At 42.7% G+C, this 27,063-nt stretch overlaps 1 protein-coding gene across 1 annotated transcript in view; it reads right to left on the reverse strand.

Annotated features, from left to right (window-relative positions):
* SNTG2 (syntrophin gamma 2) overlaps positions 1–27,063 on the reverse strand; it is a 977,025-nt gene that overhangs the window by 271,956 nt on the left and 678,006 nt on the right. Inside the window, exon 11 of the mRNA XM_073576436.1 lies at positions 24,958–24,996. Coding sequence (XP_073432537.1) covers positions 24,958–24,996 — 39 coding nt within the window. The remainder of the gene's footprint in view (positions 1–24,957; positions 24,997–27,063) is intronic.

The following is a 27,063-nucleotide window of genomic DNA, read 5'->3' on the forward strand; positions in this document are numbered from 1 at the left end:
GAGTACAGCATTGGGTAGGTGCAGTAGCCACTTCCACACCTCCTAGTAGCATGAAAAAGGATAAAAACTTTAATTTCCTCCCACAAAGGTAAAATGGTACATAAAGAGGTTAAGACAATCTGGTCCGTGTAACACCTGAAAACAGCTGTACCATAGCTAGATAGCAAGTGTGGGTGAGAAACATTTGAAATTAAGGTAGAGTGACCCAGTGCTTAGTAGAGGAAACAGAAGACTAGGCAAAAAGCTCCAACCTGAGCTACACTCAATGTAGATTGTCACAGGTGAAAAACATCACCAGCCGGCATGAGAAAGCACTGACATAAGAGAGGGAGGATTTGTAATCGCAGAGGAAATTATCAAGCTTATTCCTATTTGTGAAGATGACATCCACCAGAGGTGAGGAGTTTGCATACCAAGAGGGTCAAGGAGTATTAACACAAATAAGTCATCAGAGAAGGAGGAGTTGACCACAGGTTGTGCTTAGTGCCAGGCAGTCTTTTCCAATACATCGTCACCAGAAGTGGTCACCTTGAGACGGAATGAAAAGCACTGTTAGTTTGGGATGAATTGTGTAACAATGACAAAGAGTCTGTACTAGAGTGAAGAAATTGGTGCTAGAACAAATGAGTTTACATCACAAGTGTCAGTAAATATGGAAATTGTTTCTACAGAGAGGAAGGGGACTTTATCTCTGTTGTCACTTACTGGAAGTGACAGTCTTAAAAGTCAATATTGATCCTTTTACAAGCCTTGCTACATGACTTGGGGAAAAAAAGCCAAACCAGAATCTCAATATGCAGACATATGTTTTGGTGTGTTTCCCCTCCTCACTGCATAGCATGAGATCTGATTTGGCTGCATGAGAGGCCTCTGACTGAGGTCTAAGGGGTAACATTTCTCCTTATGGCGAGTCACATGCCAGACATGCCAGGGTAAGGAGGCTTGTAGGCAGTACAATGCTCCATATTTAAATTCTAAGAGGAGCATTGCATGGCCTATAAGTCTCCTTATCCAGGCATGTCATTCTCCTTAACAATGTACGTAAAGTGACTCAGGTGACCACACCATTGAATATACTTATTATCTATTTCTTCTAGAACAGGTGAAACCATCATTGATCAAAAGGTGAAGGTGACTAAGGAGTTCATGGAAGTTTAGTTCAGTTATTAACTTTAAGTATCCAAATTCAATTATATTTCTGCACTTTTTGCAGTTTTGTAGACACAATCTGGACTGCAACACTTTTATCTTCTTGCCCGAAAGTTGTAAGGGGATATTTTCTTTTTTAAACAATTTTTTTTCAGTCTACATTATGTTTTGGGTGATTATTATCACTTCTTTTTATACCAAATTGCAGAATTTAATCACATTACAAAATGTGTCCTCATGAGTAATAGATATCAGGGCACCAGATAATATCAAATTGCACCTTAAAATTGGAATTTATTGTTAAATGTAAATGAAAAGATTTCATTTGCATAGCAATGACACAGAATGAGCGAGGAGGCAATATGAGATCAAGTACCAAATATTTATGCTGTTTAGATGGAAAATGAATATACCCTGGGAACCTGCACAATTAGAAAGGAACTTCAGATGTAGAGAAAGAAAGACTGTTCCGCATGTTATTAGGACTCCAGATCACATCCCACTTAGTGCATATTTAATGCATCCCATATGTGACATTTTATGGCCCAGCGCAAATGTAATTAACCTGTGAATTTAACAAGGTTCTAAGGGGCCGTTAAGTTATACAATTACTATTGACTTTTAGCCATCTTATAGATGCACTTCACTATGTAAAGAAGATACAAAAGACTTATCCATCTGCATTTCTAAGCATAAAGTCAATATGCTTCTGAAGTAAATGAAGTCCTTGAACAACCGGCAGTCTGAAACCTCTAAAATCTGAATGTAATTATCTTTGTTAAATAAAATCATTTGTTTAAAGTTTTGCTAAACAGAAACATAGAAAAAAGTCAAGGTAGTATGCATACAAAATAAAAAAGAAAAATATCTGGTCCTAAAATTAGGTAAATACTTAGATGTCCAATAACTCGTGGCAAATTACATCATGGCATTCGCTAGTAAACTAGGGCAAAATGCAGAAATAATAGGTAAAAAATTAACTGCACCCCATTATTCAATAGTTCTTAGAACCTCCGTAGCCGCAATAACTAATCATTTGCTTTATGACTTTACCAGTCTCATTTTGTTTTGGAGGAATTTTGGTTCATTCTTCTTTACAACGTTGGTGAACTTCGTTAAAGGCTGTGGGCAATTATTTATGCACAGCTCCCGTAAAGGGAATCTGTCAGCAGGTTTTTGCTTTATAATCTAAGAGCAGCATAATAAAGGGCACAAGAGCCTGATTACTGGGATGTGTCACTTATTAGGCTGTGTGTTGTGTCTATACAATCGGTGCTTTCTCAGCAGGAGATTATCACTACAGCACTGATTGGCAGCTTAATGACAATGTACAGTGTACACAGGAAGCTATAAGTCAGGGGTGTGTGTGTTGGAGGGGTTACACACAGTCCAAAAGTGTCATCTCTGCTGCATCTACATCAGACAAACAAGGAATCTATCAAAACTACACCAAGTAGCTCAGTAAGTGATACATCACTGTAATCAGGTTTTCTTGCCAAATATTATGCTGCTCTCAGGTTATATAGCAAAAACCTGTTGAAAGATTTCCTTTAAAGGGAACATGTCACCTTGTTTTTCAGCTGTAAGCTGCGGTCACTGCCTTTCGGGGCTTATTTACAGCATTCTGTAATGCTGTAGATAATCCCCCGATCTAACCTGAAAGATAAGAAAAACAAGTTTTATTATACTCACCGGGGGGGCGGTCCGGTCCGATGGGCATCGCAGGTCCAGGTCAGGCCCCTCCCATCTTCATGTGATGTCATCATCTTCCTTGCTTTGTGTCGTGGCTCCTGTGCATCTTCCTTGCTTTGTGTCGTGGCTCCTGTGCAGGCGTACTGATTTGCCCTGTTAAGGGCAGAGCCAAGTACTGCAGTGTGCAGGTGCTGGAAAAAGTCAGAGAGACCCAGCGCCTGCCTCTCAATGTCATATCTCCACAAGGACCTGCTAACTGCTACATCTTCATCTATTGCCAGGTGCTGCTGTATTCATTCTGTGGGCAGCGCTGATGATTGAAGAGACTTTAGAACCAGAAGCTTTGGTCATCGCAGGCTTTGTCCAGCCATTTAAGGACCTGTCACACTAAGCGATATCGCTAGCAATATCGCTATAACATCACTGGTTTTTGTGACGTTATAGCGATATTGCTAGCGATATCGCTATGTCTGATACTTACCTCCGACCGCTCCCCGCTGATTATCGCTGATCGCTCGAGAACATCCTGGACCATTTCTCGTCATCAGCTTCCTGCTGGGCTTCCTGTGGAGAGGCGAGCGACGAACGTGGACGTGGGCGGGAGGACGTCAGGATCGCCTAGTGTGACAGGTAAGTAGCGATCCCCGACCCCTGCGATGCCGCTGGTGAGATCTGCCTGTGTGGCAGCTCACTAACGACCACTTAGCGATGCACCAGCGATCCTGACCGCGTCATATCGCTGGTCGGGATCGCTGATACATCACTAAGTGTGACAGTACCTTTAGAGTAGGGTGGGTGGGACCTGCAGTGCTGTCTAGTCTGATAGTATGGATGTGTGTGCTGTCCAGCTGGAGTTACCAACTCTCTGCTCCAGCCAAGTGGAGAACACCACACCCTACTTAAGCTTTCAGCTTACTGCTAGAAGCTGCCAGATATAGTCCTATGCTTCTCTGGTTCAGTCATCTCTATTAACCCCTTAGTGACAGAGCCAATTTAGTACTTAATGACCAAGCCAATTTTTACAATTCTGACCACTGACACTTTATGAGGTTATAGCTCTGGAACATTAATGTATCCACTGATTCTGAGATTGTTTTTTCGTGACATATTGTACTTCATGATAGTGATAAAATTTCTTCGATATAACTTGCATTTATTTACGAAAAAAAAAGGAAATTTGGCAAACATTTTTAAAATTGTGCAAGTTTTAAACTTTAAATTTTTGTACCCTTAAATCAGAGAGATGTCACACAAAATACATAATAAAAAACATTTCCCACATGTCTACTTTAAAACAGCACAATTTTAGAAACATAATTTTTGAATTTGAAGTGAGTTTGGGAGGTCAATATAACAGAAAATAATCAAAAGGGATACCATTCTAAAAACTGCACCCCTCAAGGTTCACAAAACCACATTCAAGAGGTTTATTAACCCTTCAGGTGCATAACAAGAACTAAAGCAATGTGGAAGGAAAAAATGAACGTTTTTCACCAAAAATTTACTTTGTAACAATTTTTTTTTACTTTCATAAGGGAATCAGGAAAAAATGGACCACAAAATTTGTTTTGCAATTTCTCCTGACTACGTCGATACCCCATATGTGGGAGAAAGCTACTCTTTGGGCGCATGGCAGGGCTCAGAAGGGAGGGAGCACCATTTTACTTTTTGAACGCAAAATTGGCCGGAATCAATGGTGGGTGCCATGTCGCATTTGGAGACCCCCTGATAATAACTCCAACCTTAACCCCAACACATCCCTAACCCTAATCCCAACCCTAACCAAAACCCTAACTCTAACACACCCCCAAAGCTAATCCCAACACTAACTGTAATCCCAACCGTAACCACAACCATAACCCTAACCACAACCCCAACCCCTACAAAAACTTAACCCTAGCCCCAACCCTAACTCCAACCCTAACCCTAGCCCAAACCTAACTCCAACACAAACATAACCCCAACCCTAACCCTAACTATAACCCTAGCCAAACCCCAGCCCCAACCCTTACCCCAACCCTAACCCTAACACCAACCTTAACCCTAGCCACAACCATAACCCTAGGCCAACCCTAACCCTAGCCCAACCCTATCCTTAGCTCTAGCTCCAACCCTAACCCTAGCCCAACCCTAATGGAAAAATGGAAATAAATACATTTTTTTAAAATTTTATTATGTTTACCTAACTAAGGGGGTGATAAAGGGGGGTTTGATTTGCTATTTTTTTTTTAGTTTGATCTCTGTGATAGGGTTTAACACAGTGATCAAAATGAACCAATATGAAAAATATCCTATTGTAGCCTGGTGCCGGCTGGCAGATCTATGCATGTGCATTGTGCATGCGCCCACCATTTTCTTCCTGGAAGAAGACGCCGACGGCAGGGGGACAAGACCGGGGAATGCAGGAAAGTCCAGTGACATAGGAGGTACTGCGAGGGCTTGGGGGTCCCCATTTCTTTCTTACACTCCTTACACTCATGTAGTGTTATTTTTCATGGCTATAATTCAGATATTGGTGGAATTGTCACACAAGTGACAATCCTCGTTTGCCCTGAGTCTTGCCACAGCCAGTCTTGCTGGAAAGATGAGAGGGAGCTGTAGCCAGTCAGGTACCTTAAGTGTAATGTTCTATCATATTAAATCTTGTCCATTCACATGAATACATGCCACATAATGCAAAAGATAGCTTGATTCCACCAGAATCTAAGTTACTCCTACAAAACAGCTCTCCACGTTGACTCGTAAATGGGTTTCCAAATGGGCTTCCAATCATCTGTGTGAATGATTTTAAAGCAGAAAACTGACTGACCCATAAAATTTAATGGAATCATTCATACATCTGTTTCTTTGATGGGTCCATTTGTCCTTTCTTTTAAACTCAGTGCATTTATTGTTTTCAACTGTTTTTTCAGATCAGACTCTGTCAGTGAAGTACTGAATATGGCTAGCCATCAAAAGTGGATAAAAAATGATTTTAACAGATCCATTACTAAGTTGCACGGGATAATATCGCGCAGCTCCATTTCTTTTCGGGCGCTTCCTGCTGGGCTTCCGGCTGGGCTTCCTGCTGGCACCGACGAGTGAAGCGTGGACGCGGACGGGAGGACGCCAGGATCGCTGCATGTGAAGGATAAGTAACGACCGCTGTATCGCTGCTGCATCGCTGTGAGATCTGCCTGTTTGGCAGCTCACTAGCGACCATTTAGCGATGCACCAGCGATCCTGACCAGGTCGTATCATGGTCGGGATCGCTGGTGCATCGCTAAATGTAAAGCGGCCTTTATATGGCTTATAGGCATAGACAACCATACATTAATAAGAACCCCTTTAAGGCAGAAATTAAATTAATTAATAATGGAAGATACCTGCTGGGAGAATTAGAAATACAACATCTAAGACCCCGATTCATCACTTGTATTTTTTTAAGAAACTTTTCCTTTTCACTCTTGTGGTATTCAATCATGCTTATCAAAATTCATCAAAATGGCACACACCGCTGATGAATTTGGTGCAAAATCCAAAAATGGGATACTTTTACTTTCCTTAACTATCTTTGCGACATTTTTGAACAAAAATATCACATATTTTTTAAAATGTCACAAAAAAATAGGCAAATTGCCTCTTCAGAGAGGAAGAGGACTTGAACTCTATAGCGCCACCTGTTAGTAGTAGCGATCCTACAAGTCACAATCAACCCTTTAATGAGTCTTGTAATATGACTTAGGATAAAAGCCAAATCAGAATTTCAATTTGCAGACACAGTGTTTCGGGCTATTGGCCCTCATCAGTGCAAAGTATGAGAACTGATTTGGTTAGGTGAGAGGCTCTGGACTGAGGTCTAAGGGGTAAGGTTTCTCCTTGTGGAGAGTGACATACCAGCTCTGGCTTGTCAAGGTAAGGAGGCTTATTCGCTGTGCAATGCTCCTCTGGGAAAATAATATGCAAATTGTTGCTTGACGCGTATAAAATTTTGCTCCTTTTTAAAAAATTTGCAAATAAAGAATCAGCTAAAAGCATCTGGAAAGCTAAACTGGGCCCAAAGTACACAAACAAACAAAAGCAACAGATGGGCACATATATAAAATATAAAAAATAGACTTCAAAAAAGGCACAAATAGAATAATGAGAAACAAAAAAGGTGCAAAAGACACAAAACAGGACAAAAAAACAGACACATAGGCAAAGATGAATAGGATCTAAATGCTTTCAGTGACAGATCAACAATTTTAAGGAATATAGATATTAAAAATGGTTATTGGCGAGTAAGATCACCAAATTTTATCCCCACTGAACTATATTGTGAACTTCGTTGAAATGTCATGATTAATTACTGATTAAATAAAGCTTATTATTGTACATCTTGCATTAACTACTATTTACTACTGTTTAATAGTGCATGAGTTTCTGTCTCCAGCAATAGTGTTATATTGCCAGTAAAGTACTGTTAAAATTTTTTTAAAAAAAACAAAGTTCCTGTTCACTGGTGTGTGTAGCTGCAGCACAGTTTTATTTTCACTTTGCAAGCTGACAGAAAAGATGCTAAGTTCCTAATCTATAGAAACACCAGCTGTACGCAGTGTTATCTTTGTTTCTGTATAAATATATATATTGATTGTTTAATGTCTGGACAGCACAGAGATTAATCCAACAGGTTATAGGCCCAGAAAACCAAAGACCCGGAGGACTGTCCACATAGAACCACAGTATACTAAGAAGCAAAGAAGGCAGCCAGCAGCAATCCTGTGAAGTTCCCAGTGCCAAATCTGACTAACAAGAACTACAAATTCTAGAAATTCAAGGTAAATACTGGTGATAAGAGAAGAGTCCAGACCTGACCCACTACCAGAAGACTGGGCAGAGAATGATTACAAAGCCCAAAGCACTACGTCCCTCAGTATAGATGATGATCAGATTGCGCATGTATGTAAATGTGAAACTTCAAAGGAAATGTATAAACAGCTGCAGAAAGTGCATGAAAGGATAAATCTCAACAATAAGCTCTATTTAATGAGAAAACTATATCATTCTAAAGCTATGTAAAGGAAAGATATGCAGGATTGCTTTAGGCTACTTTCACACTTCAGGTTTTTGGCGTCAGGCGCGATCCGGCGTCGTGCCGGAACGCCGGATCCGGCAAATGTTTAGTAAAACCGGATGTGACGGATCCGGTTTTCTGCCGGATCCGTCTTGTTCTTGACAGACAAAACCGGATGCGTCTCATCCGGTTCATCCGTTTTTCTATCCGTTTTTCGACGGATTACGCCGGATCCGGTTTTTAAAATTGACCCTTGTGGCCTTCCGAACGGGATTGGCTACTGGAAAACTATATATAGCGTGTTCCTACAGCCCTTCTTTGACAGGTTGTAGAGGAGAAAGTGCAGGTTGGAGAGAAGAGCAAGTTACTGGCGAAGATGGATGTTGTCATTGGAAATATTTTGAAGAATTTGGCGGATTTTATAGCGGAGGCGAATCGTTTGAGGGTGATTGTTCTGGAGAAGGAGAGAGCGAGACAGCAGCGCATCAGGCATCGTAGACGACGTTTGTGGATCCACCCCATCACAGCCAAGAGAATGACGCGTGGGGTCTATTCTACACTCTGCATGGACCTTCGACGAAACCCGGATAAATTTTTTGGATATGTTAGGATGAAAATGGAGAATTTTGATTACTTGGTGGAGCGCATTGCACACCTCATAAGAAAAGCGGACACCTATTGCCGCTTCTCTGTTTCACCCGCAGAGCGTCTGATGGTGACTTTAAGGTAAGCCACATTTATTGGATGTGATCGCATCAGAGCACACTTTCACTGCAATCTTGTTGGTGGTAGTTTGTATCTCCAAGTGTTATAGCTCAGTTTTGGTATGTAATGCTGTGATTTAAAACTAATTTATTGTTTTTTAATTCCCCACAGATTTCTTGCAACTGGAGAATCCCTTTCGTCACTGCATTTCCAGTACAGACTCGGGATTTCCACCATATATGGAATAGTGAAGTACACATGCCGTGCAGTGTGGGACTCCTTAGCTGAAGAGTTTTTACCAGAGCCCACAACAGAGAGGTGGATTGAAATTGCTGACAAGTTTCAACAGATATGTCAGTTTCCCAACTGCTTGGGCGCTGTGGACGGGAAACATATCCACATTGTAAAGCCAGCTGGATCGGGATCGTAATATTTCAATTACAAGAAATATTTTTCAATTGTCCTCATGGCCATCGCTGACGCGGAATACAAATTTATTGCGGTTGATATTGGGGCCTATGGCCGCTCCAATGACTCTCAAGTTTTCAAACTGTCTGCCATGGGGCGTAAACTGTATGGAAACACCTTCCAGTTCCCACCACCTAGACCGCTGCCGCAAACATCTGGTCCACCTATGCCATTTGTCTGTGTAGGGGATGAAGCCTTCCAGCTGTCAGAACACCTTTTGAAACCGTACTCTAGCAGAGGATTGACAAGACCAAAACGCATTTTTAATTACCGCCTCACAAGAGCAAGAAGAATGGTTGAATGTACCTTTGGTATTCTGACAGCCAAATGGCGGGTCCTATTGACTGCGATCAACCTCAAGACAGAAACTGTGGGCGAGGTGATCAAAGCGTGCGTGGTACTCCACAATTTTGTTATCTGCAAGGAACCGATTTCCATTGAGGACACCTCTGAAGAAACCACCTTGCAAGATTACCATGACATTACCACTAGAAGTTCTGTGACGGTTTCAGTAATGAGGGACAATTTTGCACTATACTTTATGTCACCTCAAGGCAGAGTACACTGGCAGGATGAAAGAGTGTGAAAGATTTGTGCCCAACCAAACTTGTGTACCTTCTGTACCAACAGTATATACCTTTGCCAACCAAAGTTGGCTATCTTGTCATGGTCTCTATTTTTAGCTTTATGCCACAGGTGTGTACCTGGTTGTGTTTTATGCAAAGTATTTCACCTTTTAACAAAAGTTGTGTACATTGTTATGAAATCACCAACAATAAACACAACTTTTTAGGTGAAATACTTTGCTTCAAACACAACCAGGAACACAACTGTGGCAAAAAGCTAAAATTTACCCACAGTTATATACCTAGTTTTGAATACCATTTCACCTTTTAAATACCCTGTATTTAACCTTTTTCGCCGCAGAAAGAAATGACAGACAACCAGTGTAAAATAATTTAACTTTTATTGAAAAATGTTTTTTTTAGTAAACTTTTTTAAAATTTTAATAAACTTGTTTAATAAAGCTTTGAAACCATAAAACTGGTCATTTTTATTTAAATACACACATTATAAATCTGTGTAGTGTGTGGTGGAAATACTGCTGGAGGGGCTGCGGGACACTTCGACACTGGGAGTGTGGAGAGAGGACTGGGATCGTGGTGGGGAAGGAACAGTTAGAGGTGAAGGTGTGGAAAAAACTACAGAATGGGTGGACATGTGGGAAGCAGAAGAGGTGGTGGGTGGTGGAGTGGAGGGTTGGGCAGGGACTGTAGGAGCAGATGATGTTGATGGCAAGTTGTATGGGGAAGGAGTTTGGTACGGGGCAGGTTGCTGGAAGTGGGGAGATGTCTGGTACGGGGCAGGTTGCTGGAAGTGGGGAGATGTCTGGTACGGGGCAGGTTGCTGGAAGTGGGGAGATGTCTGGTACGGGGCAGGTTGCTGGAAGTGGGGAGATGTCTGGTACTGGGGAGGTTGCTGGTACTGGGGAGTTTGCAGGTACTGGGGAGGTTGCTGGTACTGGGGAGGTTGCTGGTACTGGGGAGGTTGCTGGTACTGGGGAGGTTGCTGGTGCTGGGGAGGTTGCTGGTGCTGGGGAGGTGGATGGTGCTGGGGAGGTGGATGGTGCTGGGGAGGTGGATGGTATGTAATAGGAGGGGGAGGATGGAAAGTGGCTGGAGGGGGTGTAGATGTAATAGGAGGGGGAGGATGGAAAGTGGCTGGAGGGGGTGTAGATGTAATAGGAGGGGGAGGATGGAAAGTGGCTGTAGGGGGTGCAGGTGGAGGAACTACTGCGGTGGGAGGAGGAGGTTGGGAGGTAACTTGCTGGAGAGCAGCGTGGCATGAATGCATTACATGAATCTGCTGGGCAGGAGAGAGCATTTCCATGCGCTCCACAACAGACCTGAAAAAGGTGTGGTTTGGCGAAGATCTTGCTTCTGAATGCATGGTTTGCAGAAGTGTCTTCACCTCCAGAATGCTGGAGTTGATCTGCTGATAGCCTGCGGAGATTTGCTCTGACAAGACTTTTAGACAGTTCTGGAAAGATGCATTCAGATGCAAGAACTCTGGCGCATAAGTCTTTTCCTGACCCCTCTGCCGCTGCCGCCCAGTACCCGCAGGTGTACTAGAGGTGGCAGGGGCAGAAGGGTGGGGTAAAGGAAAGCGATCTCCTCACCAGCAGCTTCATGTAATGTAGGCGGCCACGATGCTCCTGTGCTGGTGGATGGGACAGATGGGTCGAATGTGTGGGAAGGCTGGGAAGGTGCAGATGTACCGGGGCGGTCGAAGTGTCCCTCGGTGCCGGTCTCCTCAGGGATCGCCTCAGAAGGGTCCAATCGTGCAGGCTCCCGAGTGCTGCTCACCGTGCTGTGGAATAAAGAGAAAAAAAAACAATTAAAATAGTGACATGGTATGGCCCTGGCTGAAAAAAAAAAGTTACATCTAAACATTTTTTTGTCACATGTGGTGTGTAATATTTACCTTCTGGTGAGCATTGTCTCCCGGAGGAACGACAGGGCTCGTGCGTACTTGTACTTGCTCCTGCGTCCTCCAGATCCACTCGGGGCCCGCATCTCTTTATTGAACTCCTTCTTGAAACGATCCCTCACAGACCGCCACCGCTTCACAATTCTCTCCCCTGAAACGAGAAAGGACAAAGTGGTTAGTATACAACATCAGTGTTTCCCAAACTCTAGTCCTCATGGTCCCCAGGGGTCATGTTTTCAGGATTTCCAAAGTAAATAGAAATCCTGAACACATGATCCGTGGGGACCACGAGGACTGGAGTTCGGGAAACACTGGTTTAAATCAAGCAACCGGTACTGTATATACTTACGCTCTTTAATCTGGGCCCGAGCTTCGAGGTCCTCCCAGCGGTCCACAAGGAGCGAACAGATTTCCTCCCAGAGTCGTCGGGTAACGATCAGGTCAGCGTGGCGTCGGTCAGCCATATTCCAGAGCGGCTCCCTTTCTCTGACGAGATCGATGAGGCGGTCCACATCAATCCCTCCATCCTCACCGTCAGAGTCGGGAGCACGCTGTGAAGGCTGTTAAAGAAAAAGACAAAAATAACATAATTAGCCTCCACAAAAGAAATGAAATAAAAAGTGCAAAAAAAACAAAGCAAAAATATTTATACTTACACGCTGGTGACCGCCGCGTTGCTGTCGCCGACGACCCTGGGAGGCACTGCGAGGACCTCTTGGCCGAGCACCAGATTGGGAAGACTAGAGAAGAAAACAAAAAATGTTATGTCTTTGGATGTAGGCATTTGTTTGCTGTGTGTGGTCTGCAGAACATTGTTTTCTATGTGTTGTGTGTAGTGTGATGTTGTGTTTCTGCGTTTGATGCAAAAAACTTACCAATTGTGAGCCCACTCCAAGTGTCTGTCCACCCCTTCCTTCTTCTTCTGGGAGCTCCTCTTCATCTTGTGATTCCTGTTTTGAAATAAAAGGCAATGAATACACATATATTACAGAGATGATGGATTTTGGAAATAAAAACTTACTGTCAAGCGCTGACGATGCGAGGGAGGGCTCCCAAAAGATGTGCTGTCTTCCTCATGGCCAGACTCCATGGCTGTGGGTGGTGTTTCTGCTGCTGCCATTGCTACTGCTGCTGCTGCTGCATCTATTGGGTGGCTGTTGAATAAAGAGAAACAAAGGGCCAATGAATATCTTGATATTCCATAGCCCTAGTTTGGAGGAATGGGGGATTTGATAATTACCATCTCTCATCTGCTGCTGGACTCCCCTCCCGTTGTTCAGCATGCTGCTCCATTTGGGGTGGTGCTGATGGTGCTGCTGCTGCAGATGTCTGCTGCCTTCTCCTGCTCCAGGTTCTTGGCTTGGGTGGCATGTTGGGTGTGGCTGAGGGTCCCATTGTCTTGCTTTTATATATGTCCTGTGGGCAGAGCTACTGAGCATGCTCAGACCAAAGAAACCGGATCCGGCCGCCAGATCCGGCTGTCGCCGGATCCGGTGCATTGCGGCCCTCATAGGCTTTCATTGTATGAAAAAGCCGGACACGCCGGATCCGGCGTGTCCGGCTTTTTCGACGGATACAAAAAACGTTACAGTCTCCGTTTTTTCCAGACGCCGGATCGCGTCACATTGCCGGATCCGGCGAAAATCGGATGAAAAGCATGGCCATCCGGCTCGATCCGGCTCTAATGCAAGTCAATGGGGGGGAAACCGGATCCGGCATTGCATTTCAACGGATCCGGTTTTAGTCAAAAGCGCCGGATCGCGCCTGAAGCCGAAAACCTGATGTGTGAAAGAGGCCTAAGAAATACTCTAGAACCTGTGGAGCGCCTGCAGGGCTTTGGGGTAGATCTAAGGGATTTCCATGCTGCTGCTCTACTACAAAGCAGTCTATCATAAAGCTATGACACACTTGGAACTGCACTCGATGCAGGCAGATTATGAGCTTACATTAGAGTATGTCAGAGTAAAGATTGTAGATGAATATAAGCAAAAGACTAAAAGTGTAAAAAGCAGTGGGGTATCCAAAGCAGAACCTGCTTTAAAAAACCAAGATCTAACCAAAAATAAAAGTCATTGGAAGGAAACACTTGAGTGTTTTGTCTGCAAGAAATCAGGGCACCTAAAGGGTGACTGCAAACTCTGGAAACCTAAAATGGAAATGGAAAAGCAAAATAATCATCAAATGGTTAAAATTGCCATTACTGACGAACATGACACCAAGTACTGAAGTTGCTCTTACTGTTAATGCAAGCATGATCTTAAAAGAAGGTCACACACTAAAAGAAGGAAAAATCAAAGATGAGTTATACCAGCTAAAAATGCAAGGAAAATGTATACAATGCTAAATATGTACAGCACAAGAATTGCATCCATTAGGGATGAGCTGACGTGCTCGGTGATACTCAACTATCACTTGAGTATTTGGGTGCTCGGATATGCTTGGCACTCAACGAGCATTGACTGATGCTCAGATTTTAAGCTCAAATCTTCGTCCTGCATCCTGCATGTTTGGACTTGTTACATAGACAGTAATCATGTGGGGATTGCCTGTCAGTCACTGTAATGCCATAGCGATCTTGGTAGTGGCGTTACAGTGATTGGCTGGCTGTATTACCTCATCATGAAAGGCTCACTGATGCCATTGCATGGCTCAGGGAAGTTCTGATTGGAAGGAGAGCGCAGGTATTCAGGCCTGTGTGTACACAGTTTAATTAATCAGTGTCCTCCACTGTTGATATTGGTGCTGATGCTGAACCATAATACTAACAGTCCTTAAGAGCTAAAGTTGTGCTTTGCTGTTTGTATCAGGTACATTCTGCATTTAGCCTAGGGACAGTTGCAGGGACAAGGAGAGTGGAAGAATACAGCGTCTAGGCAGGGTTTACGGCTTTGCAGTCCTTTGCTAAATATACAGCTGTTGCACGTGACCACATTCTTTTTTGGGGGGTGAAAAAATTGACTATAAAGTCATCAATAGAGTATTACATGATTTGTGTAACATAATGGATAATATAGTCACTGATCCAACCTGAGAACCTGGCATGTAAAAAGAGGCCAGCAGCACTGAGGGTGAGGGATCAGCAGCACCAAAACAGGCGAGAAGAGTCACTATGTCAACAGCCGCCACTTTTTCTCCCGAAGTGGCATCCCCGCCTTGTACCAGCACGTGTCCATGAACATCAACCATGCTGTTACCAATGCAGTTGCTGGTATTGTACACTTAAAGACCGACATATTGACAAGCGTTTATGGCCATGGACACTTCATTTTCCTGACGGCAAACTGGGTGAACACTGTGGAGGCCAGGGCCGAATTCCACCCTTGAATGGCACATGTGCTACTAATGCCGAGTATTGCTGGCCCTACTTCGATCAGGGTTTCCTCCACCTCCTACTTCAGTTCCTGCACCCCCACCTGCTCCTCCTCATCCTCCATCTCCGATATAGCTCAGATCACATTGTCCACATCAGCCAAAAGCAGGAAATTGTGCAGCACTGCCTCAGGAAAGTGGCAACAAGCTCTGATGACCCAAATTTGCCTTGGAGGCAAACAGTACATCCTGGCAAGGTTATGGAAAGGAATAGCAGACCAGACAAATGTGGAGCTCTCGCCACTGAATCTCCAACCAGGCATGGCCATGTGTGATAATGACCATGTTCTGGTGGCAGCTGTGAAACTTGGCAAGCTATCTTTAACCACTGAAGAAGCAACAGAAAAATCAAGTGAACTGAAGTCAGGAGATTGTTGAGATCATACCAGCTAAGCGTCCACCGTACTTTGTCAAAACTACTTGTCCATGAAAAACTGAAGTAGATTAATGTTGCAAATGAGGAAATTAAGTCCTTTCATTAACTTCAAACTTGTAAACTCACCAAACTACCACAAAGCAAGAAAGCAATCAAATGTACATTTTTTTTTATGCCAAATATTGCTCTGAAGGCAAGGTTCACAGATTTAAAGCAAGATTAGTTTCAAAAGATGTTCTCAGAAATAGAAATATGTTGAAGATTATGATGACTCATTTTCTCCAGTTGCTAAGCAGACCATATTCAAGACTCTAATTGGTATAGCTGCTGTACAAAACAAGTTTGCCAGACATTTGGACATCAAAACTGGCTTTTAAATTTGTGACATTGAAGAGGACTTGTACATGACTCAAGTTTCGGGTTATATCAAAGAAGGTGAAAATAATTTTGTTTGCAAACTACAAACATCTCTATGGTCTGAAGTAATTGACAAGAGCATGGAACACAAACATGAACAAAGTCTTGTTAGAAGAAGGATTTAAAAGGATTTAAAAGAGATCAAGCAGATCCATGTTTATACACAAAATGTACAGCCTGAACGTATGTAGGACAATATATGTGGACGATGTGATTATGGTTCATCAAGAGAAAACAGAAATTGAAAAGATGACTAAGTTTTGGAATCCGCAATTTGAAGCAAAAGACCTTGGAGATGTGACATATAATCCAGGGATCCAAGTCCAAAGAGAAGAAGATGGAAGCTTTCTTCTAAAGTAAAGTGCAAAAATCAACTCGATTCTGAATCAGATTGGAATGTCAGAAGCAAAAAGTATATCAACCCCAGTGGAACAATCCTGCTTAATGTTGGAAGGAGAAGATGATCTCTTACCTAACAATGAGAGCTACAGACAGGCAGAGGGGGGCACTTTTAACCCTTTTACCCCCAAGGGTGGTTTGCAAGTTAATGACCAGGCTAATATTTACAATTCTGACCACTGGCCTTTTGTGTGGTAATAACTCTGGAATGCTTCTATGGATCCTGGTGATTCTGACACTGAAATTTGGCAAAAATGTAGCAATTGTCCAACATTGAATTTTCATGCCCTTAAATCACAGAGATATGTCACACAAAATACTTAATAAGTAACATTTCCCACATGTTTACTTTACATCAACACAATTTTGTAACCAAAATTTTTTTGGGTTAGGAAGCTATAAGCGTTAAAAGTTGACCAGCAATTTCTCATTTTTACAACAAAATTTACAAAACCATTTTTTTAGGGACCACTTCACATTTGAAGACGCTTGGAGGGGTCTATATGATAGAAAATACCCAAAAGTGACACCATTCTAAAAACTGCATCCCTGAAGGTGCTCAAAACCACATTCAAAATATTTATTAACCCTTCAGGTGCTTCACAGGAATTTTTGGAATGTTAAAAAAATGAACATTTAACTTTTTTCACAAAAAATTTACTTCAGATCCAATTTGTTTTATTTCAACAAGGGTAACAGGAGAAATTGGACCCCCAAAGTTTTCTATAATTTGTCTTGAGTATGCTGATACCCCATATATGCAGGTAAACCACAGTTTGTGCGCATGGCAGAGCTCAGAAGGGAAGGAGCGCCGTTTGACTTTTCAATGCAATATTGGCTGGAATTGAGATCGGACGCCATGTCACGTTTGGAGAGCCCCTGATGTGCCTCAACAGTTGAAACCCCCCACACGTGACACCATTTTGGAAAGTAAACCCCCTAAGTACCTTATCTAGATGTTTGGTGAGCACTTTGAACCCCAAGTGCTTCACAGAAGTTTGTAATATAAAGCCATAAAAAAAATCATATTTTTTTCACAAAAATGATCTTTTTGGGCCCAATTTTTTTCCCCAAGGGTAACAGGAGAAGTTGGACCCCAAAAGTTGTTGTGCAATTTGTCCTGAATATGCTGATACCCTATATGTGGGGGTAAACCACTGTTTGGGCACATGGCAGAGCTCAGAAGGGAAGGAGCGCCGTTTGATGTTTCAAGGCAAAATTGGCTGGAATTGAGATCAGATGCCATGTCACATTTGGAGAACCCCTGATGTGCCTAAACAGTGGAAACCCCCCAATTCTAACTCCAACTCTAACCCCAAAACACCCCTAACCCTAACCCTAACACACCCCTAACCCTAGACCCAACTGTTATGAATGGGAAACCGAGGAGGAAAAACAAGACAACAAACTAAGTCTCAGAAAACCAGAGAAGTTGGTAACTATGCAGATTGCAGATCCCTGATCTTAACCGCACAACTAGATGCAGTTGTGGAGCATTCCTACGTTGGTCCTAGACGCCTCATCACAACTGGAGAACTACATAAGCCTAAAGCAGGAAAAGAGGAAAACTAACTGCCCCAGAGCAGACCCTAAAGGAAAGACAGCCCCCCACATGTATTGACGGTGAAACAAGATGAAAGTACAAACAAAGGCAGGAAAATAGGCTGAGCAAACGATGGGGCCCGGCTAACTAAAAAGGACAGAAAAGGAAAGACACTGTCTGCAATCTGCCAAAAACAACCTACAAAAATATTGTCCAACACTTCTGATAGCAAAATTAACCCTGAAGTCACTAGACTTCTAAACCTATAACAGCACTCTGAAATATTCTGAGACAGAGCAAAAAGAGGCCAATCTAATAAGGGACAAAAAGCAGATTGGCAAATACTGATTAATAGGAGTGTAATTTCAGCATAGCCCCAGCAGGGGCAGGCTGATTACACAACAAACTGAATTGACCAACAAGCGCAAGTGTGAACATTAGCAAAAAACAAACTTAACTTGAGAAGACTGGAAGAGAGCTGAAGTCCAGGACCTGAGAAGCAGACTGAATCACCAGCACCCGGATAGGGCGTCGGCTGTCTTATATCCAGTCTGATACTCCAGAGATCCAATCGTTATCTTCCTCATCAGGTGGCAGATCACTACCACTCAAACCAACCGCACTACCTCCTGTCACCACCAGATGGAGAACGGAAGGGGAACTCTCAACTGGTGGAGCAGAAAATGAGTTCATGACACCCAACCCTAACCCAAACTTTAGCCCCAACCCTAACCTTAACTATAGTCCCAACCCTAACCCTAATGGGAAAATGGAAATAAATACTTTTTTTATTTTATTTTTCCCTAAGGGGTTGATATAGGGGGGTTTGATTTACTATTTATGGAGGGTTTTCATGTTTGGCAGCTGTCACACACAAAAAGATGCTTTTTATTGCAAAAATAGTTTTTACATTACCACATTTTGAGAGCTGTACTTTTTCCATATTTTTGCCCACAGAGTCATGTGAGATCGAGTTTTTTTGTGGGATGAGCTGACGCTTTCATTGGTGCCATTTTTGGGCACATGACTTTTTTTATCGCTTTTTATTCCGATTTTTGTGAGGCAGAATGAACAAAAAACAGAAATTCATAAATTTCTTTTTTGGGGGGGTGCTTATATAGCGGTTTTATTATTTGGATCAATACGATGACAGCGATACCTCATTTATATCTTTTTTTATGTTTTGGAGCTTTTATGCAATGAAAACTTTATATAAAAAATAATTATTTTTGCATCACTTTATTCTGAGAGCTAAAACTTTTTTTATTTTTCCGGTGATGTAGCTATATCGTGGCTTATTTTTTGCTGGACAAGATGACGTTTTCAGCGGTGCCACGTGCATTTATAGCCGTCTTTTTGATTGTGTGTTATTCCACTTTTTGTTCAGCAGCATGACGATAAAGCATTGTTTTTTTGCCTTTTTTAATGTTGTTCACTAAAGGGGTTAACTAGTGGGACAGTTTTATAGGTTGGGTCATTACGGACGCGGCAATAATAAATATGTGTTCTTTTATTGTTTAGATTTTTTTATTTAAATATTTATTTGCTGATGGAATAAATATTTATTTTTTATTATTATTTTTTAAAAATATTTTTACAATTATTTAAACATTTTTTCTTCATTTAATTCTTACTTTTACACTCAGTGAAAGTCTCAGTATGGGACACTCATTTTGTGCAGGCTGATCGCTTCCATAGCTTGGCAGCGATCGAGACCCCGCGTCATGACACGTGGTCTCCGATCCAAAGGCAGAGGGGCTGTCAGCCTCTCTGCCTGCTCCGGAATGCTGCAATCATGTTTGATTGTAGTGTTCTGGGGGTCAAAGTGCCGGGAGCGGTCTGTGACCGCTCCTGGCACTTAGTGCCTGGTGTCAGCTGTGAGAATCAGCTGACATCCTGCCGCGATCAGCTGCGCTCCCCCGCATTAAGTCCCAGGGCACATGGACGGTATAGTGCATCAAATGTCACAAACCGGCTATATATAGCAACTAGGACTTGACCAGATATCTCCGCAACAATTGGAATTTTCTGCAGATACAGTATGTGGAAAACTGTGCCAAAAAGACTGTAATGCCTTTAATACCTCTTCAACACTTTCAATTCTCTACTCCATCCCACAGCACCTTCTCCCCCTCCTCTCATTTCTGCTGAAGACTTTGCCTCCTTCTTTAAGCAGAAGATTGACAAGATCAGACAAAACTTTGGCCCACAGCCCCCAATGCCCCTCTTAGCCTCTCAGTCCTATTCTGCAAAAGCCAGCTTCTCCACCATGACAGAAGATCAGCTCTCCACCCTTCTGTCAAGATCACACCTCACCACTTGTGCCCTCGACCCACTCCTGTCTCACCTCATCCCTTACCTGGCCACAGTCTTCATCCCATCTCTAACACACCTCTTCAACCTTTCACTTACAAATGGTGTCTTTCCCTCATCCTTCAAACATGCCTCAATCACACCCATCCTCAAAAAGCGCTCCCTTGATCCATCCTCTGTGTCTAACTATCGTCCGATATCTCTTCTCCCTTACGCCTCAAAACTACTGGAACAGCATGTATATCTTGAACTGTCCTCCCACCTCTCCTCCTGTTCCCTCTTTGACCGGTTACAATCTGGCTTCCGACTGCTTCACTCAACTGAAACTACCCTAACTAAAGTCACTAACGACTTCCTAATTGCCAAGAGCAAGCGACACTACTCTGTCCTCCTTCTCCTGGACCTGTCCTCTGCCTTCGACATTGTAGACTATTCCCTCCTGCTACAGACTCTCTCATCTCTTGGCATCACAGACTTGGCCCTATCCTGGATCTCATCATACCTAACAGACCGAACATTTAGTGTCTCCCTCTCACACACCACCTCCTCACCTCGCCCCCTGTCTGTTGATGTTCCTCAAGGCTCTGTCCTAGGACCCCTACTATTCTCCATCTACACCTTTGGCTTGGGACAGCTCATAGAATCCTACGGTTAGCAGTATCACCTCTATGCCGATCTATCTGGACCCAACCTCGCCTCCTTACTGACTGAAATCCCACAATGTCTGTCTGCTATCTCAGCCTTCTTCTCTGCTCGCTTTCTCAAACTGGACAAAACAGAATTCATCATCTTTCCCCCATCTCACTCTACCCCTCCACCAGACCTATCCATCAATGTCAATGGCTGCTTTCTTTCCCCAGTCCCACACGCTTGGTGCCTTGGGGTGATCCTCGACTCTGCGCTCTCTTTCAAACCACATATCCAAGCCCTCGCCTCCTCCTGCCACCTCAAACTCAAAAATATTTCCTGAATCCGCTCCTTCCTCAACCACGAAACCACAAAAACATTACTGCATGCTCTTATCTCCCGCCTCGACTACTGCAACCTCCTACTCTCTGGCCTCCCCTCTAGCTCTCTGGCTCCGCTCCAGTCCATCCTACACTCTGCTGCCCGACTAGTCCACCTGTCTCCCTGCTATTCTCCAGCCTCCCCCCTATGCCAGGCCCTTCACTGGCTTCCTATTGCCCAGAGGCTCCAATTCAAAACCCTAACCATGACATACAAAGCCATCCACAACCTGTCTCTTCCATACATCTGTGACATGGTCTCTAGGTACCTACCCGCATGCAACCTTCAATCATCTCAAGATCTCCTTCTCTACTCCCCCCTTATCTCTTCTTCCCACATCCGCATACAAGACTTCTCCCGTGCTTCCCCCCATACTCTGGAACTCTCTGCCGCAACACATCAGACTCTCACCATTAACGGAAACCTTCAAGAAGAACCTGAAGACCCACCTGTTCCGACAAGCCTATAGCCTGCAATGATCCTCGGTCTACTGAACCACCACACAACCTGCTCTACCCTCTCCTACTGTATCCTCACCCATCCCTGTAGACTGTGAGCCCTCGCGGGCAGGGTCCTCTCTCCTTATGTACTTGTGTGTCCCTTGTCTTACACATGTTTATTATACTTGTCTATATTTCCCCTTTTCACATGAAAAGCGCCATGGAATAAATGGCACTATATAAATGCATAATAATAATAGAGTTTGTCGATATTTTAAAGAGACACAAGACATAAATTATGGATATCTGCAACAGGAGATCTAAATCTCACAGACTGTGGATGCAAACTTTGCAGATGACTTCATTGATCGCAAATCGACAAGCGGCTATTTTGTTAAAGCTTGGAGAAAGTAAAATTTCTTGGTTTAGGAGAAAACAGGTATGTGTAGCCTTGTCATCTGCAGACACAAAGCATGTGTCTGCAGCCGATGCAAGATATTAGGGCTGACTGTGATTTATGAAGAAAACCAAGGATGCATTAAACTTGCATGCAGTGAGAAGATCAATATGAGAACCAAACATATTGATGTTAAACATCAACACCTGTGTGATTTGATAGAACATGGCATAATTGAGTTTGTTTACTGTGAGACTGAATAAATGATAGCTGATGTTATGACTAGGGATGGGCAAGCCCGAACAGTAAAGTTTGGGGTCCGTGACCAAACACCTACTGTCCAGGAATGGATCACGAACCTCAGACTTCTCCTGGAAGTCCGTGTTACTGATCGGATTTGGCACCTCTAAAATCAGGTTTTTTCCACTCTGTCATCTGCATGACATCACGAGAAAAAACGGTGGCTCTGATCAAAGAGCAAGCAGCTGTGAATTGGGGTAAAAGTTTACCTCCCATCCCAGAGGTGTCAGCTGATGTGACTACTACTCCAATCCAACTGACCTGTTCACTTTTGTGCATGTCACATGTGTTTTTAATCTATTCGTTTCTTGCTTATGCAAGGTTTGGGAGATTCCAGCCCCTCTCTTGTGTGAAATGCACATAAACAGCCGTCTTGCACAGCGTGCCCACATCAGGAAGCACCTTTCTGAATCCTGCTCATATACAGTAGGTACTTTTCACATGATCAGGTTATAAATACATTAGATAGGACTGCTCCGAGATGGGTATATCGTGACGTTGGTGGAATGGCTTAGTACACATTTTTTTGCAAAAAATGTATCAACTAAATACCCTGTTTTTGTTATCATTTTTTACTAGCACTTGCTGTCTACTTTTATATATTTTTTACAACAGAATATTTTTGCACGTTTGTCAAACAGTGTTTTTTCTTTGTGTTACTACTCCAGTCAGCCTAAGCCTGCTGCTGCTAATAATAGCAAAAACAGGCGCCATTGATTGGAGAATTCATCAGTTGTAACCTGCGCTATAAATACATTTAAAAGAAAAATGGAGTGTGTTGGCCTCTATTTTTGATAACCAGCATGGCAAAATTGACAGCTGCGGGCTCCAAACCTTCAGCATAGTGAATGCCAGGGTGCCGTCACACAGGTGAGCAGTGTCAGTCACTGGCATTGCACACCCCTTTCGTTGCTCCCTCCCTGCACTCAATTATATTTGAGTTGATATGGGGACATTATGCGGGTCTGGAAGTGAGTACATTATGAGGGGCTGGATATAGGGACATTAAGAGGGCTGGATGTGGGGACATTATGAGGGACTGGCTGTGGAGACATTATGAGGGACCAACTGAGGGGACATTATAAGAGGACATAATTGTGGGCACATCACAAAAAGGGGCTGACTGTGGGGATATTATAAGAGTGGCTTCCTGTGGGAACATTACAAGAGGTGTTGGATATGTATAAATAAAAGGATAGGCTGGATGAAGAGAACATCACAAGAGGGGCTGTGGGGGACAATATATATGACTAATTCTCATCAGTACTGTGGTTCCTATATGGCTCGCAGTCCACGACATGGTAAAACCAATGGTGTTGTTCAAAAGTACAACTTGTCCCACAAAAAAATAAGCCCTCATATGGCCATATTGACAGAAAAATATAAAAGTTATGGCCCTGGGAAGAAGGGGAGTAAAAAATGAAAATGCAAAACCGAAAAAAGCTCCGGTATGAAGGGGTTAACCCCTTCACGAACTATGACATATAGGTACGTCATAGGTCGTGACCCAGCATTTGATGTAGGCTCTGGAGCTGAGCTGCATCTTTTCTGGCACATGATTGGTGATCTGATCATTGATGTCGTTCAAAAGTATAACAAAAAACAAGCCCTCATATGGCCGCTTTGACAGAAAAATAAAAAAGATGGCTCTGGGAAGACACAGTGCAAGAAACAAAACCGCAAAAAAATGGAAAATCACAAGTTCATGAAAGGGTTAAAGTATAGCATGACAGGGATGAATATCATTGTTTGTTCCTCGTATTGTGCAAACGGTCTGCAAACACCTAAAGTACACCATTTTTTTTTAACTTTTGCTGGAATATTTAGATGGAAAAGGTACCAATTCTGGTGGAGGTGGACATCAGAGCTTGTTACTTAACCTATCAGAATGGATGTAGGGGAAATGCATTAGTGGAGCTGTTACCTTAGTCCCTGACCCATTCATTTACTTGGGGATTGAAGCTTAATCTGCCTAAAGCCCCCGTCACACACAGCGATCTCACTAGCGAGATCACTGCTGAGCCACAAGTTTTGTGACGCAAAAGCGATCTCACCAGCGATACCGCTGTGTGTGACACCTATCAGCGACCGGCCCCCCTGCCGGCTATCGCTGATCGTTGTGGAAAGCCCTGGACATTTTTTTGGTGCAGCTCACCAGCGATCATGTAGCGACACACCAGCAATCCTGACAAGTTCATATCGTTGGCGGGATCGATGGTAAGTCGCTATGTGTGACGGGGACCTAAGGCACTAAAACACCTTGTCCTGACTCCAGCAGGTGGAACCTGGATTAGATGGGACAATTATGTCCTATCTTATCAATATGCCTTTATTGCTGTAGCTAGGTAAACCCCTTTAGGTATACATTCTTGTCAGTTGAAAGGAAGCTAATTAAAAAGATCAAATAGTTCACATGACATATGTAGATCTTCACGTATGCAATATCTACCTTTATTGTAACAATAATTTATACGTATATTTCTTGTGCTTTTCAATAGAACTGTAATAACCTATGTATGGAGAGTTACACATAACAAGACCAATGCTTATTTATAGAGCTGAGCACATTCAGTCCAACGTCCAGGTCAGTGGTATGTGGTGTCTAGACAAGTGGCTCACATTTCTAACCTTACAGAGTCCCGGAGACTACAGTTGATTAGTCAGGGCTGTTACAATGCCATCTGTGATAAACCATGCCTGGCTAATCACAATGCGCATCGGGGAAGCTGTAAGGCAAAGTAAGAGATTCATGGGGCCTCCTGTCTACTCGTCACAAACCAAGTACCTGGACATTTGACTGGGGTGCCGCTAATCGATCCACTCATCTCTACTTATTCCATTTTTTCTGTCACTGACCTGATCAGATGGTGAGTAGCATTTGTTAACCATTTTCATCTGGAAAACAAAAACAAAACAAAAAATGGTTAATTCACTAAAATAGTGTGCTTAAAGAACATTGCAAAAAAAGCATAAACACCAATTAAAACATTTTCTGTACAAGGTCATATTCAACAGAGAAAGGACAAGAAAAAAATGTATAAAGAAATGTCACATTTTTTCATTTTTTTAAATGCACAAATCGGGCACCCTCTCCTTTGGTGCTCCAGGTGCCCTCCTGCTGAATCTACCCATTTGGGCTAACAGATATTTAAGTCCAAGTTCAGGATGTATTAAGCTGATTTCTGCTAATAATGTTACATCTTAGACTATAGTCAGAGGCAAGAAAGATAACACAGTATCTTTCTAAGACCCAGAAATATTCTTAAGATTACATTTTTATGCATTTTTTCAGCATTGTAAAATTTTACCTTTTTGATGTACAAAATATGGGTAATAAAATGACTGGGAATTTATGAATTTTTATTCACACATCGTTTTAGTGACTGCTGAAGATTTGTGGAATTATTAGACCATGCTGAGGTTTTTTTTCTTGGCTTGTGGGCTTTGGAATACAGTATTTTTCCTTCGTTGGTGTTAAGGGGCTCTGTCACCTTTCAGTGTTGCCCTGTTTAAGGGAAGCATAGCATTTCTATGAACCCAAAGAACATGAAAAAAATATTACTAGAAAAAAAAACTGATATACAGTATGGTGTCCAATGGAAAACTAATCCTTTATATTTTTGAGCGAATGAATATTCCTCAGTCCTTGAGGTATCAGCTGGTTCAACTGATGGCCTATAAAAATGTGTCTGATTGGTAAACTGCTACACTGGAAACATATTGATGGGTAAAACCAGTGAGCTGTCTCAAGACCTGTGCAACCTTATTTATGAAAAACATATTGATGGCCTTAGCTGAAAAAAACAAGTGACCCCAGATTCGATCAGATATGATCCAAAGAGGCAAATCTTGTGCTTCAGGGGTCTGAAGCTGGAATATTTATTATTGTGTACTGATCTATCCATATAGAGCAGAATGTACTTTTTAACCCCTTTAGATTCTAGATGCTAGGTCTGTCTACATTTCCTTCACTCCCTATAGTTAAGTCACCGCCAACCTATCTACTACCATCAAAGGTTCTCCCTAACCAATTGGTAAAGCAAAGAATAGTTTGGAGACAGGTGCTTCTATTCTTCATTCAATTGTTTGCCTGTCCTTAAAACACAGATACAACATGGAGTTTATGCATACGGGTGCAGGGGAACCCTGCTAGGCTCCCTGAATCTTCTGTGTGATGAAAATTGCACAATACCTGTCCATCCTGTCACCTGTGTCAAAAGAAGCCAATCATGTCCTGGTGATGATTTACTTTGAAGGTCTGAGAAGAGACCAAACAAATGCAGAGGTACAAAATGATCAGATTCCTTATAGTTAGGCCCCAATTTGGGGGATTTTGAGTGAGATAAATGGTAGAAGAGGCGCTAATGATTTAATTTTTCTCTTATTTTGAGTGCTCTTGACAAATGAGCAATAAGATAATAATAATAATCTTTATTTTTATATAGCGCTAACATATTCCGCAGCGCTTTACAGTTTGCACATATTTTCATCACTGTCCCTGATGGGGCTCACAATCTAAATTCCCTATCAGTATGTTTTTATAGTGTGGGAGGAAACTGGAGTGCCCGGAGGAAACCCATGCAAACACGGGGAGAACATACAAACTCCTTGCTGAACAAAAAGAATGTTCAAGCATGTTTAAAGTCTACTGACCAACCTTTAGGCAAGCTTTTTAAATACTGGGAAAATATGGTCTGGTCAGACGAGACCAAAATTGAACTCTTTGGATGTCATAATACACACCATGTTTAGAAGCCAAAAGGTACAACATATCAGTTTGGAGGTAGGAAAAACCTGGTGTGGGGCTGTTTTTCAGCATACGGCACTGGAAAACTTAATGTAATTGAAGGAAGTATGAATGGATGAATATACTGACACATTCTTGATAAAAATCTGCTGCCATCTACCAGGATGATGAAGATGAAACGAAGGTGGACATTTCAGCAAGACAATGATCCCAAG

The sequence above is a fragment of the Dendrobates tinctorius genome, unplaced genomic scaffold, assembly GCF_039654945.1.
Source record: "Dendrobates tinctorius isolate UK_male_01 unplaced genomic scaffold, ASM3965494v1 ptg000049l, whole genome shotgun sequence".
Taxonomy (NCBI): Eukaryota; Metazoa; Chordata; class Amphibia; order Anura; family Dendrobatidae; genus Dendrobates; species Dendrobates tinctorius.